Source organism: Lolium rigidum, chromosome 6, assembly GCF_022539505.1.
Source record: "Lolium rigidum isolate FL_2022 chromosome 6, APGP_CSIRO_Lrig_0.1, whole genome shotgun sequence".
Taxonomy (NCBI): Eukaryota; Viridiplantae; Streptophyta; class Magnoliopsida; order Poales; family Poaceae; genus Lolium; species Lolium rigidum.
The window spans coordinates 107,330,431-107,349,484 of record NC_061513.1 but is presented as its reverse complement, the minus strand read 5'-3'; the positions used below and the strand labels follow the sequence as shown (position 1 = coordinate 107,349,484).

Sequence of the window (19,054 nt, the reverse complement as noted above, 5' to 3'; positions counted from 1 at the left end):
TATGCACCATACTTAATGCAATTGTCTCTGTTGTTTGCAACTTAATACCGGAAGGGGTGCGGATGCTAACCCGAAGGTGGACTTTTTAGACATAGATGCATGCCTGGATAGCGGTCTATGTACTTTGTCGTAATGCCCTATTTAAATCTCATATTAGTCATCGTGATATGTATGTGCATTGTTATGCCCTCTCTATTTGTCAATTGCCCAACTGTAATTTGTTCACCCAACATGCTATTTCTTATTGGAGAGACACCACTAGTGAACTGTGGACCCCGGTCCATTCTTTTACATCTTAAATACAATCTACTGCAAACTCTGTTCTCTGTTGTTCTTCGCAAGCAAACATCATTCTCCACACCATACGTTTAATCATTTGTTTACGACGAAGCTTCGGTGAGATTGACAACCTCACTGTTACGTTGTTGCAAAGTATTTTGATTGTGTTGTGCAGGTTCCACGTTGGCGCCGGAATCCCTGGTGTTGCGCCGCACTACACTCCTCCACCAACAACCTTCACGTGGCCTTCATCTCCTACTGGTTCGATAACCTTGGTTTCTTTCTGAGGGAAAACTTATTGCTGTGCGCATCACACCTTCCTCTTGGGGTTCGCAACGGACGTGTGTCTCACGCGCCATCAGTGCGCCGGTGACCAGTTCGTTCTACTCGCGTCCTTCGAGACCCTGGCTGGGACGCCCTGCGCCGTTAGGCTTGGGCAGCGGAGGAGGAAGCCCACGACTATGCGGTCGCCATGGCTCGGGGGTACATGTGCTCCGACCTGGACTCGCTCCAGCGGAGGGGCCCTTCTCCCGCGCGGGTCGAGCAGGAGAACCGGGAGCTGGCGGACGCCATCGCCGCTAGGGACGAAGCGGTGGCGGAGGCGGCTAGGGACAGGGCCCGCTTCCACGCCCAGCTGGCGGGGTTGCAGGTGGCAGTCCAGGCGAACGGGGCGGCGGCCCAGGCGGCGGCGGCGGAGGCGGTATGGCCAGGAGAATCCTGTGGGACTGCTCCGTGGCCGAGGTTCTCGAACGCCGCAGGCGGCAGGACGAGACGTCCGATCGCCGACATGCGCGGCGCAGCGGAAGGCGTGAAGCGCTCCCGCTTCAATGACGGCGATGGCCCCTCCGGCGGCCAGTAATAGGGCGCGAGACTGCGAGTAACCGAGGCCGTGGTAGGCCGCGCGACGGCGAGTAGGTACGACCGTTGTAGTTTTAGGTTAACTCGACTAACCATCTCAGTAAAGATGGTACTTTTGGCCAATCAATAGTAATGAAAAAATATTTTGCTTACCTAGTCGACCGGGCTGGATACACCGAACGTGGACCGCGCAGCATCCGTGGAGACGCAAACCTAGCTCATATTTGGGCCAGGTTTGCGTCGCTGCGAATGGCCGGGTCACTATGCGTCGCTCCGCTGGAGGTGGTACCAGACGCATTTTTTCGGCTCGATGAACGCAAACGGTCGCTCAGTGTCCGTTTGCCTCGCCCTGTTGGGGATGCCTAAGAGCATCTCCAGCCGCGTCCCCCAAAGCGTCCCCCAAAGGGATTTGGGGCGCGCCGGATAAAAAAACCGTTCCAGCCGCGTCCCCCAAAGCCCATTTTTGTCCGGCGCGCCCCCATACGGTGTCCGGCGCCCCGAGCCCGTCCCCGTCCCACAGGGGACGCACCAGGGACGCCGGACACAACGAAAAGCGAGACAGGGAGTGGTGGGGACGACTCGTCAGCGGCACAATAATTTTTTAACCTAACCGTCGCCTACCTCGCGACGGAAGTTATTGGCGGTGCAGTTCCCGCAGCGACGCAGCGACGCGTCCCGTCGCGCCTAGCTCTGCGTGCCGGCGTTAATGCGCGCCACCGCTCCCCCGCCTCCCTCCGGCCTATAAAGGGCCGCCTCTCATCGTCCCTCTCCACACACAAACCCTAGCGCCTCTCTCCCAAACCCTAGCCGCCACCATCTCAACAAGACTCGATGCTATGTCCGGTAGAGGCGGAGGCCGACCTCGCGGCCGTGGTCGTGGTCGTGGTCGTGGCCGCGGCAGAGCTGAACGCTCGCCGTCGCCTTCCACGCCGCCTTCATCATCGTCGGAGATGGACGTGGAACCGGACGTGCGGTTCGAGTTCGTCCTCGTCGTCAAGGGCGACCCGCGCGGCATCCAGAGGTTGCCGGACTCCTTCGCCGACTACGTCGCCGGCGACGATCGCCCCGCACGATGCATCTGCGGGAGGCTGCGTGCAGCTACTACCGGTGGATCGTCGACGTGATCTACGACGCGCGCGGCAAGATGTACCTCAACATCGGGCCGGGAGAAGTTCGCGCGGCACCACGGCCTCCAAGCCGGCTTCATCCTCCTCTGTTCTCCTACTTTGGCGACAGGGACATGAGCGTCAAGGTCTTCGACGAGACGCGGTGCCGCCGGGACTACCGGGCGACAAAGACCGACGAGGAGGACGACCGAGTGTTCTTTCTTCGCAGCGAACACGTGCACGGAGGTTTCGCCCGTTCGCCTCATCGGTAGAACCAACAAGGGCACCATCCTCCCGCTGGATTTTCCAGGTTAGGTGATCGAGCGTGCCCTCGAGTGTTCTTTCTTAGCAGCGAACACAGGAAACCTTCGATGCACGGCCTAGTTAGGTTTAGTTTCTTTGCAAAATTTTATATTTGTGTCCACGACGGTTCAAACTATGTATTAGTTTGTGGAAAACCATGTTCCAAACTGTGTTTTCGTGTAAACCACGTTCCAAATTATGTATTAGTTTGTGGAAATTGAAATAAAAAAATCAAAAAAAGTATTTTAAATATTTGGGGGCGGCGTTTGGGGGACGCGGCTGGGGAGCGACGTCCCCCAAAGGCGGCACGAACAAAACACGTCCCCCAAACGCTCAATCCGGCGCGGTTTGGGGACAGTTTGGGGACGCGACTGAAGATGCTCTAAGTAGAAGAAGACGTGGATGCCATCTAGAGCCAAGAGATCGAGTGGTGCTTCACATATAGACGAAGACTGTTGTGGCGATGGTAGCACTAGTGCAGCACTGCTGCTGTACCCAACGATGGACGACCGTGCATCGATTGGGCTGCTCGATCGAAGAAACTGACATGCATGCAGGAGACGTGGAGTCCAAAACAATCACCTTCAGAAGCTATCAATAGCAGCAGCTCGTGCCAGCCTCGCTTGGACTGGCTGATCGATGGGATCTCCAGGTTCCTTGCGGTGCAGGTAAATTTCCCGTGCTCGTGCATGGCCAGATGTGATCTCCAGGTGCCTTGCGTGTGCGATTTCAAATTTTCAACATGAATCGTCGTTGCTTGTGCGCACCAGACACCACGTACCCGGTACCCCACATCATCAGCTCACACTCCTCGGCGGCATAGGCAATCGGCGCACACAGCACGGTACAAACCACCGCTTTTCGTCTGTTCCGGCGCGGCGCCCGCGTGCTAGCTGCCGAACTTGGGCATGCAAGAGACAGGAACTAACGGGAGCGGCATTGCAGTGGCGGGACTGAAAGCCGCAATCAATCAATCGTGCCGTGCGACCGCCACAGGCCACAGCTATAGCTGTAGGTAGCGGTCTAGCTGGCTAGCTGCGGCGACGTGCACGCGAACGTACGTGCGCATGCCGGCGGTGGCAACTGGCTGGAAGCGGCAGGCGATCGCTGGAAGCTCCACAGTTTTGTTCGGACCGCTAACTCATATGTCTGTTCGATGTCTTTCGCTGGTCAGCGCGCGGCGCACGCCACACGCAGCCTGACCATGCCCTCGGAGTAGTAGGTACGTACGTGCCGCTCGATCGACGGTGCCCTGCTCGCATCGCAGCCTTACCCGGCAATGTCAAATGAACAGAATTGATGGGTCTCATGCTCTCACGGCTCCGAGGGAATCAAATCCGTTTGTGTTAGCCTGAACAATCGGATGGTAAAAACCTAGGCCATCGGCCCGACATAAACAAGTGTGTATGCGACCTATCACCTCGGGCCCACCTGATGGCTTCGTTTTCCCTTATGTTGCGGCGCCATCAATAACATGCTTTGGCTTCACCGGAAATACGAGAGGACTGCAGCTCTGCACCGTCATCAATGGCACACACCTAGAAACCAACATCAACATTCATATCGGCCGCGGCTCCGTCCTTTTTAAGGGCATCGGTATTCCCCTGCCATTGCCAACATCTCGCCCATCTCGCCTACACCATCGGTCCTTTCAGCTTTCCAAAGAACATGCAACACCACTTCACCATGTCAATGGGCAAGGGGTGGCCATTCAGAAAGTCCAAGAACAACAACGAGGTTGATCATCGGCGACGAAGAAGAAATCGCGCATCTGCATCCCCGTCGTCGTCGACGTGGCACATACCCTCTACAATAGCCTCACGCCTTGCGCCCCGGGTGGAACAACGCCCACCTCCCCGGTGGCTTGCTTGCTCCTTAGCCACCGGTGCCATAACATGGGTGGAAGCGGCAGAAGGAGAGATCGCCCACTGGCGCTCCCTGCTGCCTCCGAACCTCCTTGATGACCCGCATATGGCATCAACTCGTGGCTGTGGGGCACGTTTGGCCACCTCAAATAGGATCCTCGCCGCCGATCGAGGTTCCTCGGTGATGAACTATTCAACTACGGCGCTTCGCTGACACCGGGACTATAGGTGGTGGAGAAGGAAGAGGAGGAGGAGACGGGTGAGTACGACGACGACCAAATCCCGGGAGAGGAGGAACGAGATGACACTGACGACTTCGTAGGCTACCTTGCCTACCTCACGGAGAAAGCAAAGGTGGAGTGCACAGTGGATCGACCCCCCTCATGTCGGAAGGCGTGGACGAGAAGGAGGCGATGAGGCTCGCCATGAAGGTATGGCAGGAGCACACGCCGACACCGCCACAAGCGCCACCTAGGTATGTTGCGGCGGTCATCCCTGAAAGGCTTCCCGAGGAAGAGGCCCTTCGGGTCGCCATGGAGGCCTCTCGAGCGGAGCCCTCCAGCACCACGATCACTATGGGAGCAGTGGCCCGAGCCTGCCTCGTCCTATCCTCCTCATTCTCCAACAGCGTAGCCGCTGCTTTTATGGGTACCCAACTGGCCCTGGGAGCAGTAGCCACCATCTTCCCCGACGCCCATCCTCCTCCGCCGCCGATGGACCATATGTCGGCGCGACACCCAACTAACCGTGGGTGTTGCCGGAGATCGTGCACCCACCTAGGACGACGACGAGGAGTAGACCATAGGCTAGGGTTTTGGCCCATATTACCGTGTTTTCCTCCATTATTATTTATGTATTTAAGTTTTTTTACCAATGCAATTTATTTTTAAAAAGCATTTGCATCGGTCACCGGGAAGGCCTGAACCTAAACGGACAAGAGACACGGTGCGGCCGGTTTTATGTCGGCGACTCTATGCAGACGGACCAAAATAGATACATTTGGAGACCGAAAAAGCTCAACTGTGGCGTCGGGATGGAGCAAGAGGGGCAAGATCTGTATACATTGTCAGAACGCGGGTTGTGTAAGCCGCACGATATACGAGTAGAAAATATGGGAGGCCACCCATGCTACCCTTCAGTTCTCCGGTGGCATGAAGTAAATATTTTTTTTTGAGACATCTTACCTCCTAACTCCCTTTTGTAGGTAAACTCTTTGAAAGTATCATCGAGTTATGATTAAATTTTATGTATTGTTGGATAGTGCTTGTCATTATATTTGGAACAACATTGAGTAGAACTTATTTGGAGCTTGGATGCTCAACTTATTCAAATTTAAGTTTCAGCATTTTTCCCTATTTTCACGAACCAGGATCAAAACTGAGCAGACTAAGAAACAAGGGGCATGAACTTAATTTTTCCTTTAATGTAAGTGCGGTTGATTCTCAGCCGATTGAAATCACAAAAAATTAATTGCAACTCTTGACTAACACGAAATTTAAAGCAATTTAGCAACCATGTTGCAAGCTGCAACTTATGTCGCAACTTAGGTAGAACGAATCATGAAGCAATCTAATAGTGTGGGAGTCCACTTATAATTAGCAAAACCGTTTAAACTGAGATTTTCATTTAGAAATCCTTAAAAATAATCTTTTGGAAATAACGCCCTAAGAAATGTATTGGGCCCGATTTATAAGAAAGCAATTTTGGAGGCCCAGTAGTCATAATCTTGCTCAAGCTGCAGCCCTGCAGGTGAGCAGGTCTCGGCCCGACAATGCAAAACTTGTATTTGTGGGCTGAGGCCTGAGGGCCACCCGGTAGATTGGAGAAGTTCTTTTTTGCGAATTGGTAGATTAGAAAAGTTGCGGCATCCCTCAAAAAAAAAAAAAGAAAAGTTGCGGCATGGCGGCGGAGGGAGCGGAGCTTGGTTCCCCGGCGTCCGCGCAGCCGCCGGCACCGAAGCGGCGGAAGATCGAGCCTTCTCGGAGGTACCAACCGCTTCGCGTTTTCTCGTGGCCCTTCCAATTATTTTCAGTCTGACTGCTGCCAAACTCTCCAATTTAGTGGATGTTTTGCCTAATCTCTCACGGCCGCGCTGCGCCGTCCTTCTAGTTTTGAGATGAATTCGCAAGGTTTCTGGCCTTGGCTGTGGGGGCATGCCAGTGGTGGGGAGTGGCTAGTGGCTACAGCTGTAGGGTTCTTTTAGGTAAAGATTCCGGACTGGCCTGCCGACTAGCTGATCCTGACTCTGCATATCTCTGTATGTTAGATTTTGGTGCTCTTTAAAAGGGGCTTTGGAATGTGGCAATGTGGCTGTTTATCTGTATCTCGGCAAAATTTCCAATATTCCCATGACACCTTGTTGATTGAGACCAATATCGGTCCCTTTTGCATTTCTGTCTCAGACGGATAATATTCAGGCAATATTATGGGCTGTGGTGTCGACCACATTTTTTCTTTGAAGAAGTTGTCGACCACAATTGAGTGGGGGAGTGGGTAATTTGATAACATAAAGATTAGCTCTCATGTACCTAGTGGTGAATTCTTTGGGACGCGTGATCCAACCCGAAGAATCAACTGCACATAGTATTGTCTGTCTCTCTTTTGCTCATGGTTCGGTCCATCCAACCATGCAATCCATGTAGTTCAGAATATCTTAAATAAAAACTTGGTGCAATCAATCTTTTTAAACAGAAGGAGATAACGCACAACTTTAAAATAGTAAAGCCCCAAACGGCCAATGATGATACAAGGTGCTGAGGGAATCAGCTTACAAGGAAGAACATGAACAAGGAAGCAAACCATAAACAAGGCGCTTCGCTTGAACCTACTCTACTGCCTCGTCAGCTGCAACAATCGCTTAGATCGAAGGAGGTGCAGTCGATTTCAAGTTATGTCGATCCTATCTTGATAGCTATGACACATTACCACCATTAAATCATTGAACCAAACTAGCAATTCTGTTGATTAACTTTACGTTGTGTGTCTATATCTGATTGTCACTGTTAGGTTTAATGACATTATCCGCCTAAATGCACTTGAAGGGCACATCCTAAGTTGCCTGAATTGAGAGTGAAACCAACCATATGCTAATTAATTACTTGATGCACTGACAGTCACCATGAAAATCTGTTGTACCTTACAGTAAATTGTGCATTGAAGCTTCCTACTCGCTACTCAATCTTTTTTGCAGTTCAGTGTCATGTTGTACTTACTACTTCCTCCGTTTTATAATTCTTGTCGTGCTTTTAGTTCTTGAACTAAAACTACGACAAGAATTATGAAACGAAGGGATTAGCTATACTAAGAGCAGTGATTTTGTTGCTGTTGACTACAGCAGCCATTGCCTTGCTGCTGATTGCAATTTGTCATCAAACCAATTTCTTGTCTAGTAAATATATTCCGTTATGCTTTGGAACACAGGAGTAGACCTCCTCCTTCTCAAGATGCTCCTGATAAGGACAAGTTAGCGGCATCATCCAATTCATCAGTATGCTCTAATTCCTGACACGTTGATTGGCAATCAGTACCTTCTCTCCTCTTTCTTGATTTCTCCTAACATCCTTTTTTTGATGTGAACACCACTTTTCCAGGTTTCAGGTACACCGGTAGCGAGAGTGGATCTCAACAAAGTAATAGAGGCAAAGAGATTTGCTGTCTTTCAAGCACAGCACGAGGGATGCCTTGGAAGCTTCAAAAGCTTTGATTCTCTGTTTGGAAATTATCTTGTTCCTGTTACCCCAAGCGATGATTTCTTCGAACAGATTTCGAAGAAGTAATACAACAGAGTTGACAGCCGTGAAGAGGTAGGACAATGATTCTGCTCCATGCTAGGTATATCAACTGTCTAAGATCTGTTCCTGCTAGATTTTTTATACTAACAGAGTAATGCTAGCTAAGACTTCAATACAAACTCTATGAGTACTCTACTTTAGAAATTGAGGTTCTGTTCTTCAAAAGGGTAACTGGTTTTGATGTACGGCTGTAGATACTCCTACCTTGTAAGATCTCCACCGTGCCAAAATGTAGAGTTACTAATTGTACAAGTGGTGCACAAGCGTTGCTTTCTGGCAAGCATTCTGTAGTGCCACCTTTTATTTCTCAGTGGGAATTTTCCCCAGTCTAGGCTATCCTTCCAGCCCCCTGCCCCAGGAGGATGTACATCTGGACGGGATCATTTTATTCTTGTAGCCTTCCATCACCTTACAAGCTTTCCAATTATTTGACGTGGTTCTCTCTACCACTTCTTTCCTTCCAGCCAGTTCAACAAATATCTTTGCAGCATGGAGAGTTTCAAAGGAGATTGTCTAAACACTAAAGAAACCAGGGAACAGTTGGCATGTGAAACATGGTTAGGGAGTACGTTCGATTTCGGAACCCACAATTCGCTGCGAGTATCAAAGAAGCACTCTGTTGTGCTCGTTTTTATGACAGCTTTTTTTGGGAGGTCTCAGTTGCGAAACCCTTTGGAGAGCCTCTTCGATTCATTCTTTTCTTTCTCCCGATGCTCGTGCATGTGATTTTCCATTCCATAGGAGAAGAAAAAGAGTTATATAATTAATTAAAACAGAACCAGATAAAAACAAGGCGAAGCGGAACACACAAATAGATAGTTTGTGGTAGTACTGTGGACCCATTTAGTTTAATTCAATGGAGTGAGAAATAAAAAACCAACCTGTGTGGGATGGATTGTATCCCAAGCGTACCAGGAACAAAGAAGTGTTTGTGGCGACTTCATCAATTTTGAAGCTACGTGACTTGGGTCTTCGGTAGGGTTTATGTTTGTGGTGCGCCGGTTAGTGCATCTCCAACGGGCCGATCTATCTGGTCATCGTGAGTCTGAAACGTCCTATCTGCCGCATGCTCCAGCGGGGCGACCTGTCCGCCGCGACCCATCGGCCTACCAAATTTGAGGAAACGATGCGTCTACGTGGACAACACATGTGTCCGGCTGCGTGCCCCAGGCCCACTTAGAAGCGACCCGGCGGCAGAAGGCTGGTCGGCGGCAGCGTTTAAGCCGTGGCGCTAGAAGCAACCCGACGGTAGAAAGCTAACGACGGCTACATCCATGGCCATCAAAACCACTTCCACTGTCGCCTACGCTCTCCTTCATCAATGTCAACGGCTCGTGCTCCGCGCCAGAATCCACTGACTCGGCCTTTTTAAGTATAGCCTCTGTCGTGCTCATCCCCACCAACCCGCCCCCCAACCCCCAACGCGTCACTACCGTGTAGCCAACATGGCTCGCCGCAAGGCTAGCACCTACTTTTTTGGGGGCCGCAACGGGCGCACGCCGCCTGCACCTTCACCTCCGAAGCCGGAGTGGAGCTGGAACCCATCAGACATTTTCACGCTGGCCTCAGCGAGGCCGGCATAGCGGAGTCCGTCCTCTTGGACTCGTAGTCTGAGATAGACGTGGAACGCGAAGCAGCCGAGGAGGAGGAGGGGCCGGTGGCCGATTTGGAGCGGGCGGCATTAATGGAGTCTTATAGAAGAACGCCACCCACACCCTAGAGCAGGCTGGCCAGCAGCTCTTCCCACGCGCCATGGCGGTATCACGCGAGCGGTTGCCTACCGAGGAGGCTGGGTGGCTCCTCGTGAAGACGGAGCGACAGAGGATCCTTGAGCTAGTCAGACCCTCGCCGAGGAAACCCGCCGCGAAGAGGAGCGACTCGCCATGAACGTGAAGTTTACCATGAGGTGGCGGTTCGCGATGATCTAGTGAGCCGTCTTTGCTCAGGCTTCACCGTCGACCGCTAGGTATTGGCCTAGCAGCGGGAGTATGCCTCGGGCGAAGAACGACATCGAAGTTGGGCCGTCGTGCCCGCCTACCATTCAAACGTGTAACATGTAATAAAATTTGAGGGAAAATCTCAATTTATGCCGTGTTTTCTTTTTTCACATTTATCTTGGCAAATGGTAGCGCAGGATCAGCCGTTGGGCGCACTGGCCTGGCCAGCCGGACCGCCTCCCAAATTCTATCCGCAGACCTACTCTCGACCAAAACGAACAGAAACAGACGGTTTGGCTCGGTGTTTTGGGTTGATCCGTTCGAAATGCCCTTAAGCCAAGTGATACTTACTACCGCCTCCCAAATTCCGTCCGTAGTACTATTTATAGAAAGATCGGTATTACTAAGTGAAATAGATATACTATACCAATTCAAGACATCGTGTTAGAATTTAGTTTAATGCACAAGAAATGAGACGAGTGTGTTCAATCCCCGTGGTCTGACTCTATGATCAGGTTGTGTTCATCAGATGTTATACTCCCTTTCTACCGGTTTAGGGGTTACGTATTTTGAGAAATAAGTTTGACTATAAATTTGGTAAAAAAAATATAAAGCCACAACAATTTTACCATTAAATTTGTATTTAAAAGAAGATTTCAATAGTGTAATTTTTGCGATATATACCTTACATTTTGTTGATTAAATTAGTAGTCAAAATTTTATCTTGAAATGCGTAAAACTCTTGTAAACCGGTATGCATGGAGGGAGAATCGGGAAATTTAGAAGAGAAAGCGAAAAAGACTCCCGGGCTGCTCACGCGAGGGTGGCTCCGGAGGCCACCCACCGCCCAAGAGCAACAGATCCCGATCTCACACACCGGCCGCTGCCGCCGCCGCCGGTGGCGGCCACGCCTTGCTGTCGAAGGGCGGCGGGCAGGGATGGCGCGGCCCGTCGGGCTTCCTTCGCGTGGGGGGTTTGACATCGGGGCGGCGCAGGGATGGCGCGGCCCGTCGGGCTTCCTTCGCGTGGGGGGTTTGACATCGGGGCGGCGCAGGTGGAGTCGAGGCGGCGGGTCGGCGGCGCTTGCCGGTGGGCGGCGCTTGCTGGCGCGCGGCAGGGAGGCGTGGAGGAGACAGTGATGGGTGTTCGCGGTGGTGGGGGTAGGCCGGCGGCGGCGGACGGCGGCTCTCGCGTGCAGTTCTTCCTCTCGGTACCACGCTCGCGCGCTCGATCTGGGGTCGACCTGGATCCCGGTATGGGCCAGCACGGGTCGACTCGTTCCATCTGTTAGCCGGAAGTCGGCCGGCGGTGAGGGGGTTGCTGGCCTGGCCAAATAATGGTGGTTGTCCTAGGGTTCGAAATCACGCCAAGATGAAGATCTGCCCGTTGCGAGTTCCCGTTGATCTGGCTGGAGTGTCGTGTTCCAGAAGGCGCCGTTGGCGAACTCCATTGGGCGATTCATGCCTGGAGATTGCTGGATCGAGTGGGAATCGGTCGTGCGCACCCATGTTTTTACTCTGGCCGTTTGGTTACAGAGGGAGCGTTTCGAAGCTCTGCTGTCGGTTTTTATCATGGAGCACGTTTTCGTTCCGTGGTGCTGGCGGAGAATGACATGGAAGTCAAGATCTGTGGTCTTGCAATGGTGACTCGAGTCTAGGTGGCAAGGAGGAATTGGCTTCGTGATCGGTGTCTTTGGAGCAGTGGTATGCGAGTGGGGGCGACTGCACATGAGAAGTTCAAAATCTTATCTTTCAGGATGAAAATCCAAGGCCTAACCTTAATTGGTTGTGCCTGGCAATGTTCTTATTGAAGGCATTGTTTTGAGAATGAGTATTTTCTTCAGGGTGAAAACCTAAGATCTATGATCGGGCGACAACAGCGCTGGTGCACTGTTACCTTCTTGGAGGCTTCGTTTTTGGAGAAGCTGAAGTTCTGGTGCTGTCACGGTGGTGTTAGTGCTGTTGTTTAAAGGTTTAGATCACTGTAGCGGGGCTTTTTTTTTTTGGTAATTCTTCTTTCTTTTTTAGCTGTGTGCGTCCGTAATGTTCTTTGGGTAGTGCGTTGTTGCAGAGGCTGGGTGTAATTGGTATATTAATATATACTCTTTGTCGAAAAATGCATGGAGGGAGTACGTGTTTCTAAGCTTGTAGGTTGAACACTGAAGTTTATGAGATGATCATGTTGTCTACTCCTAGCTGCGTGTGTTTAACCTAGAAGATACTGCAATGGTGTTCTTTTTTTTCCCATGTTTTTTGGATGGTGCGAAAAAAAACCCATGACGTATCTGATCATCGAGTGTCTGCCTGTAGCACACGTTACGTTGGCCGGTTGGCGGAAGGCGGTATATTCGCTCCTGGTTTGCGGCAGCCCATCCACCGCTCCGTCCGTCCGCCATGCCCCGTGCCGTGCGGGTGCGAGCCTTGGGTCGTCGCCGGCCACGCTGCTGGCGGCGATAGGGTGCGATCGCCGAGGCGCTATTCCGTTTCGTAGCGGGGTGGTGGAGGTATGGTTTTCGTTCGTTCGCGCCCTGGCCATTTTCGTAGCGGGGTGGAAGCATGCTGACCCCACGGAGGAGGGCGACTTCTCCATTCTCCAGCCGTTGCTGCGTCGACACGTTTGCCCTTGCCGTCATCGCATCATCGGAGCGTCAGCTGCACCAGGCCCGCCGCCGGCCCTACGCCGCACGTGACACGCATCCCGCCGCCGGTTTCTCTCAACACGTACGTCCTCGCGCGCCTAATCACTTGCTTTCTGCTGACAGAACTCATCAGCCGCACACGTTGCAGCTGGGGAAAATTTGCAGTCACAACGTCCTTGTTCTGTACCCAGCCTAGACAGCAGTATGCCACCTGTCGGATACTTGTCCTGTCTCCTGTGTGTGACGGGCTCGTTCGGTTCGTCAGCTTGTTAGCATCTTTTCACTCAAAGGACCTCGCAGAGGGCATGATATTACGTCCCGCCTGGGCAATCCAGACCGTCCCGTTGCTTCTTCGCAAAATCTAGTCCGTTGGAGCGCGAGAGAGTTCCAACAGGCGAGGGGATTTAATTCGGCTGCAAAACGCCCAGTTCGTGGTCCTCGTCCCACTCCCCCCACTCTCCCAGCCCTGCGCAAGAGCAAGAGTAGGACAGAGCACAGAGAGCAGGGGAGGTTCCGACTGGCCTGCTCCAGTGTCCGGGCGCGCGGCTCGGTCGTGTGGGCGCCATGGCGAAGGGGGCGGTCGTGGGGACGGCGGTGGTGGCGTGCGCGGCCGCCGCGGCAGCGGTCGGGGTGGCGGTGGTGGTGTCGCGGAGGAGGAAGAGGAGGCGGGACGCGGAGGCCGGGAGGCGGAAGCAGGCGTCCGACGTGATCGAGGAGGTGGAGCAGGCCTTCGCGACGCCCACGCCTCTGCTGCGCGGCATCGCCGACGCCATGGTGGAGGAGATGGAGCGCGGGCTGCGCGCCGACCCGCACGCCCCGCTCAAGATGCTCATCAGCTACGTCGACAACCTCCCCACCGGGTAAGGCCCTCTCCCTCCTCTGCTTCTTCGGTTACATCGTCTTTCGGGTGACACCAACGGCACCTTTGTTTTCTGTCACTGTGCGCGCGCGCGTGTCGGTCTTGCTCTGAAGAAGTTTGATTTTTTTTTGGGTGGCTTGGTGAGGCGCGATTTCGATAGAAATATACTTTTGAGGTGGACCTGTGTCATTCTACTACTGGGATGACCGTGGCTTGGCCCTTGAGGCGGCTTGGAGCATCACTTTAGAAAAAAAATAGTTTAAAGCGGAATTTGGGAAGTATGGTACAAAAAAATTGTTTGAACTTGATACTGTATGATTCATATTGATTCTAGACGAAGGATGAGTGTTTTCCCCCCTCTGTATTTGGACCACAGATTGTGCCCGTAAGAAGAATCACGACATGAGTCAAGTTTGCGTGTTCGTCTCTAATTTGTGGTGTGGCCCCACATGTCTTCTCACATTTACATTGGCCTATTTGGTTGCCGGATTAAAAAAAATGCAGGTACACAAAAAAACATAGGAATTGGAGTCATGTCATGTGGAGTATTTGAATTAAAACACACGATTATGTGATAGAAGCTGTTTGGTTGAGCCACATGAGAAACATAAAATTATTTCTGAAGGATTTAGGCGCATGTCGTAATTATCATTTGGAACAATTGCAATTTTCGTTTGGAATTCTACTGAAAGTGCCTTCTAGTCCTACAAACCAAACAAGCTTGCTCTGTAGAAAAAGCCATAACAAATTTGAGACCCAGTGAATGGACCATCAATAGTTTGTACCTACATGCCTAGCTTATTTAATGATCAAACCATCAAGGTACTACTTTTTTTTTGAAAAGTCAAACCAAGTCAAGTTTGATCAAACTTTAGAAGAATCTATCAAAAAATATGATATTTTGTAGATACCATATAAAATTATTTTTCATTATCTATCTAATGATATTGAATTTGTATTTTGCATGTTAATGATTTTTGGTAAAAAATTAGTCAAACTTGACATAATTTGACTTTCTAAAAATAATATAATTCTTAAGCTTTGGGATGGAGGTAGTATGTTTTTTCGTTTTTTTGCAAGGTGAGATCTGGGTATAAGTATCGATGCGCCATGTTCTTCTATTTGCTGGCATGGGGAATTCATTATATGGCTTATTCCAAATGATCACTTAATACTTGTATTATCTTATCCACGTTCTCGAATACCCAGGACTACCACACCGCTGACATTATTTTGCCACACTTTTTAATCTCGGAACAGTACAGTTTTTCTGACTACCTAAATTAGTGACATAAATGATTATTTTCTGAAAAATACTTTGATAGTGTTATGATTGCCTTTTGTTTTCACAACATTTTTTTAAAAAAAATTCAAAACATTTTGGAGACTGAAAAATCTAGAGTGAGAAGTAGTTGATAACATGCAAACTCTAATTGCATACACGTGCATGTGTCTAAAAATGAAAGATGTTGTGCCTACCTCTTTCTACAATCTTCTGTCCTTGTTTCCTCTGCTACCATTTGGCTATTCAATGATTTGTCCCACTTTCTCCAGGGATGAGCATGGACTGTTTTATGCGCTCGATCTTGGTGGGACCAACTTCCGTGTTCTACGGGTCCAGCTTGGAGGAAAGGAAAAGCGTGTTGTCCAACAATATGAAGAGGTGGCAATTCCACCTCATCTGATGGTTGGGACTTCCGCCGTAAGTGCTTTTTATTGCTCTTTTGGAGTCCCCTGTATTAGATTTTATTTTCATTTTTACATTGTTTACTCACATCTTGAAAGACAAATGCAGGAACTATTTGATTTCATTGCGGCTGAGCTGGAAAGATTTGTTGGGACTGAAGGAGATGATTTCCACTTGCCGGAGGGTAGGCACAGAGAACTGGGGTTCACCTTTTCTTTCCCAGTACACCAAACCTCGATATCGTCAGGCACTCTTATTAAGTGGACAAAGGGATTTTGCATCAATGGCACGGTAAAAATAAAATTACCTTAGTACATAGTTTGCTGGCAGAATGATATACTAGTAACCCTTTTGTATTACTTTGATGATTAAGTTTGTTTTTTTATTCCCCTGAACAGACAGTAATTGGACAGAGAACTAGCTTTTATCATTAGCACGCTGCTTTGTTTTGACTTCTTGGTACTCTCCCTGACAAGTGGCCTTCCACCATCCTGAATTGTTTAGAATATTAGAATTTTTTTTAGTCCAATGTTAGTATGTACTATTTTTTGTTATGATTGTGAACATATGTAGTCCAAAGTTACAACATGTTCAGAAAGCTTACTATTGATGTGATGTATATGCTTCTCAGGACTCTTGGCATTTCTGTCGACTGCCAAGTATTGTTATCATTGGAGACACAAGTTTTGTTAAATCATAATACTTCTTATCTATATCTGATTAACCTGTATCATTATAACCAAAATAAACCGTATTGATCGTTCTGTTTTTCTTTGACTAATGTGGGAAGTTCTAGCATCTTAGAATGAACATGGATGCTCGTTTTAACCTTGTTTATTAGGATACTACTAATAGATAATAGATGACGTTCTGTATGATTGATTGCTGTGAACTCAGGTTGGGGAAGATGTGGTGGCTGAATTGAGCATGGCTATGGAGAGGCAGGAGCTTGATATGAAAGTTACAGCTCTGGTAAGTAAGCTCACTTGTTAATTAAATTAAATAGCACCTTTAACATTTCTATGCCAGGCTTTCGGACGTTCTATTTCCTATGCATTCTGATGCTAGCACTGATTTTTAGATTCTATTTGACGGTGGGACACAAATGTTGTGCACTTATTTTATCAACAGATAATTTCAATATCTTCAAATCTGACAGCATGTTTGAGCAGGTCAATGATACTGTAGGAACATTGGCTGGTGGAATATATGCTGATAATGATGTCGTTGCTGCTGTAATATTGGGCACTGGCACAAATGCAGCGTACGTGGAGCATGCAACTGCAATTCCAAAATGGAACGGACCACTACCTAAATCAGGAAACATGGTTAGTGCCTGGCTTCCTTTTTATGCTTGAAATATTGAAGTCCTTTGGACCTTTTTTCCAATCGTATATATGCACAATATTTTTTTGTCTTGTATGATATTCACTTCAGGTAATATCTTAGATTAGATGCATTTCTAAGCATTCACTTTCTTTCTCAGAAAACATAATTAAGTCGTAAGTCCAGTCAAATCAAATTAAATATCTTTATTTTCATGAAAAATTTGGGTCTATCAGTCACATTCAGGATATGCCTCTACTATTTCAATTTGATGTTTGGTATTCTGCAGGTAATTAACATGGAATGGGGAAACTTTAAATCAGACAAGCTTCCTCGTTCTGACTATGATATAGCCTTGGATTTTGAAAGTTTGAACCCCGGCGAGCAGGTATTTTTTATCTAATCTGGTAATTTCCAACTATGTGTGGGTATGTGTAATCTTGTCAGATTCTCTTTCTCAGATATATGAAAAGATGATTTCTGGCATGTATCTTGGAGAGGTTGTTCGAAGAATATTGCTTAGGCTGGCTCATGACGCTTCATTATTTGGAGATGTTGTTCCGCCAAAATTGGAGCAACTATTTGTACTGAGGTGCACTACCATATCCCACCTACTGAACTCTAGCTTTTGTTTATCAGTAGGAAACAATTAATTATGACTAAACAAATATAGATTGTGCGACATGCATACTCTAAACTATTTTTCTCAGTATGGTTCTATTTGTGTATAGATACTAGTACATAGTTAGTAATAAGCATAAAATTTAGAGACAAAGGTCTAATGTTTTTGTTTTTTTGGCTTTGTTTTAATTTTCTAGAGAAGTAACACAGAACTGATTTCTCAACTTTCCTATATTCCTTGAGATTAGCTCTTTCCAAGAACTCAGCCAGCCTCGTTGCTCCAACCCAATCCCCGAAGTTAATCATGAACTTTGCAAATCTCAAATGTCTGATAGTATGACCATGGTGAGTTTGTGGCTACTGGATTTGGACCTCCGAGCTCCCAAACTCCCATTCCACAAATAAACTTCAGTCTGATCCTTGAATAATAATGAACAAAATGGAAATAAAGAAACCAGTGATAACTAGTGATATAACGACAGTATGACCATAGGCCGGAGGCACGCTATAACTACCCCTAGACATAATAACCAATGATATAATGTTGTTTTTTGCTTGAATAGCTTAAAGGCCCAACAAATATACTTTCAAACGGTATCGTGAGTTTGTGACACATAATGTAGGTCACCTGCAGAAGCTTTCTTAAGTTTTTTTTATCGATAAAGGAGCATAGCCCCAGCCTCTGCATCAATAGATGCACACGGCTTGCTTTATTAAAACAAAGTATCAAGTCACAACAAATCCATCATCACTTAAGAAGCTTTCTTAAGTAACTCCCATTTGCGGTGTTGCAGGACTCCGGATATGTCAGCCATGCATCATGACACCTCACATGATCTCAAACACCTGGGGGCTAAGCTGAAGGATATTCTGGGGGTATGATGATAGACATGCTCAAAAGAGATATGATACTGTTAAATCTTACTTTCAGCAGCCATTGACTCGTTGTTTTATGCTTGAACGTATATTTAGGTTGCTGATACTTCCCTTGAAGCAAGATACGTTACTCTTCACGTCTGCGACAAGGTCGCAGAGAGAGGTGCACGCTTGGCTGCTGCTGGTATATACGGTATTCTAAAGAAGCTGGGCAGGGACCGAGTGCCGGGCGATGGTAGTCCCAAGCAAAGGACTGTTGTCGCAATAGACGGTGGTCTATACGAGCACTACAAGAAGTTCAGAGCCTGCGTGGAAGCGACACTGGCAGACCTGCTCGGGGAGGCTTCCTCGTCTGTTGTCGTCAAGATGGCAAACGATGGCTCTGGCATTGGTGCTGCACTTCTTGCAGCTTCACACTCTCAGTATACTGTCGAGGAATAATCCTAAGGGATGGAGGGAGCTCCTACGGCAGCTTCTGTGGTTTTTCCACACCTATTTTGTCATTTCTCTCTATGATAGTTCCCCTCGCGCGATTCGCGTCTCCTTTTGCTATTCTGCAAACACCTGATGAGTGCCTGTGCAGCGGTATATAGCTAGTATTGTGCCAATGAGTTTCAGAGTTCGGATTTCACCATATGGGACAAGCGTTGGCAGCTGCAGGAAAGAGGAAACGGAGGTTAGAATGGTGCCGTTCCTTTCCTGCCGTTTCTTTTCCCCAAACCTGTAAGTTTCTATTGCGATGCAATGTTGCAAACCAAATGGAGCATGCTTTAATTCAGAATAAGGAGGGTGGTATAATCATATAACCGAAACATTTACGACTTCTTATGATTAATATTTCCCATATGTATGTAATGTACAATGCCTTTTTAAGCTTTCTAAACTCAAAATGGTTTGGTCATATATGA

The 19,054-nt window shown here is 48.7% G+C and overlaps 2 protein-coding genes across 3 annotated transcripts; both read left to right on the top strand.

The window, feature by feature from the left end:
• Positions 1-6,303: 6,303 nt before the first annotated feature.
• Positions 6,304-8,521, top strand: LOC124659045. Of its 2 annotated transcripts, XM_047197007.1 has the most exons (3): positions 6,311-6,396; positions 7,838-7,898; positions 8,002-8,521. In XM_047197007.1, exons 1-3 carry the CDS (start codon positions 6,311-6,313, stop codon positions 8,185-8,187), a joined length of 333 nt encoding a protein of 110 aa, XP_047052963.1. In that variant the 3' UTR covers positions 8,188-8,521. The 2 variants fall into 2 exon arrangements, 1 of the variants encoding a protein (XP_047052963.1); XR_006989427.1 differs by having other exon boundaries at positions 6,304-6,396; positions 7,832-8,521.
• Positions 8,522-13,274: 4,753 nt separating this feature from the next.
• On the top strand, positions 13,275-18,974 carry LOC124658906 (hexokinase-6). The gene is made up of 9 exons (XM_047196899.1): positions 13,275-13,637; positions 15,191-15,338; positions 15,432-15,614; positions 16,221-16,295; positions 16,496-16,651; positions 16,939-17,037; positions 17,111-17,241; positions 18,065-18,146; positions 18,243-18,974. The coding sequence occupies exons 1-9, from the start codon at positions 13,342-13,344 to the stop codon at positions 18,585-18,587; spliced, it is 1,515 nt and encodes a 504-aa protein (XP_047052855.1). The 5' UTR covers positions 13,275-13,341; the 3' UTR covers positions 18,588-18,974.
• The last annotated feature ends 80 nt before the right edge of the window (positions 18,975-19,054 follow it).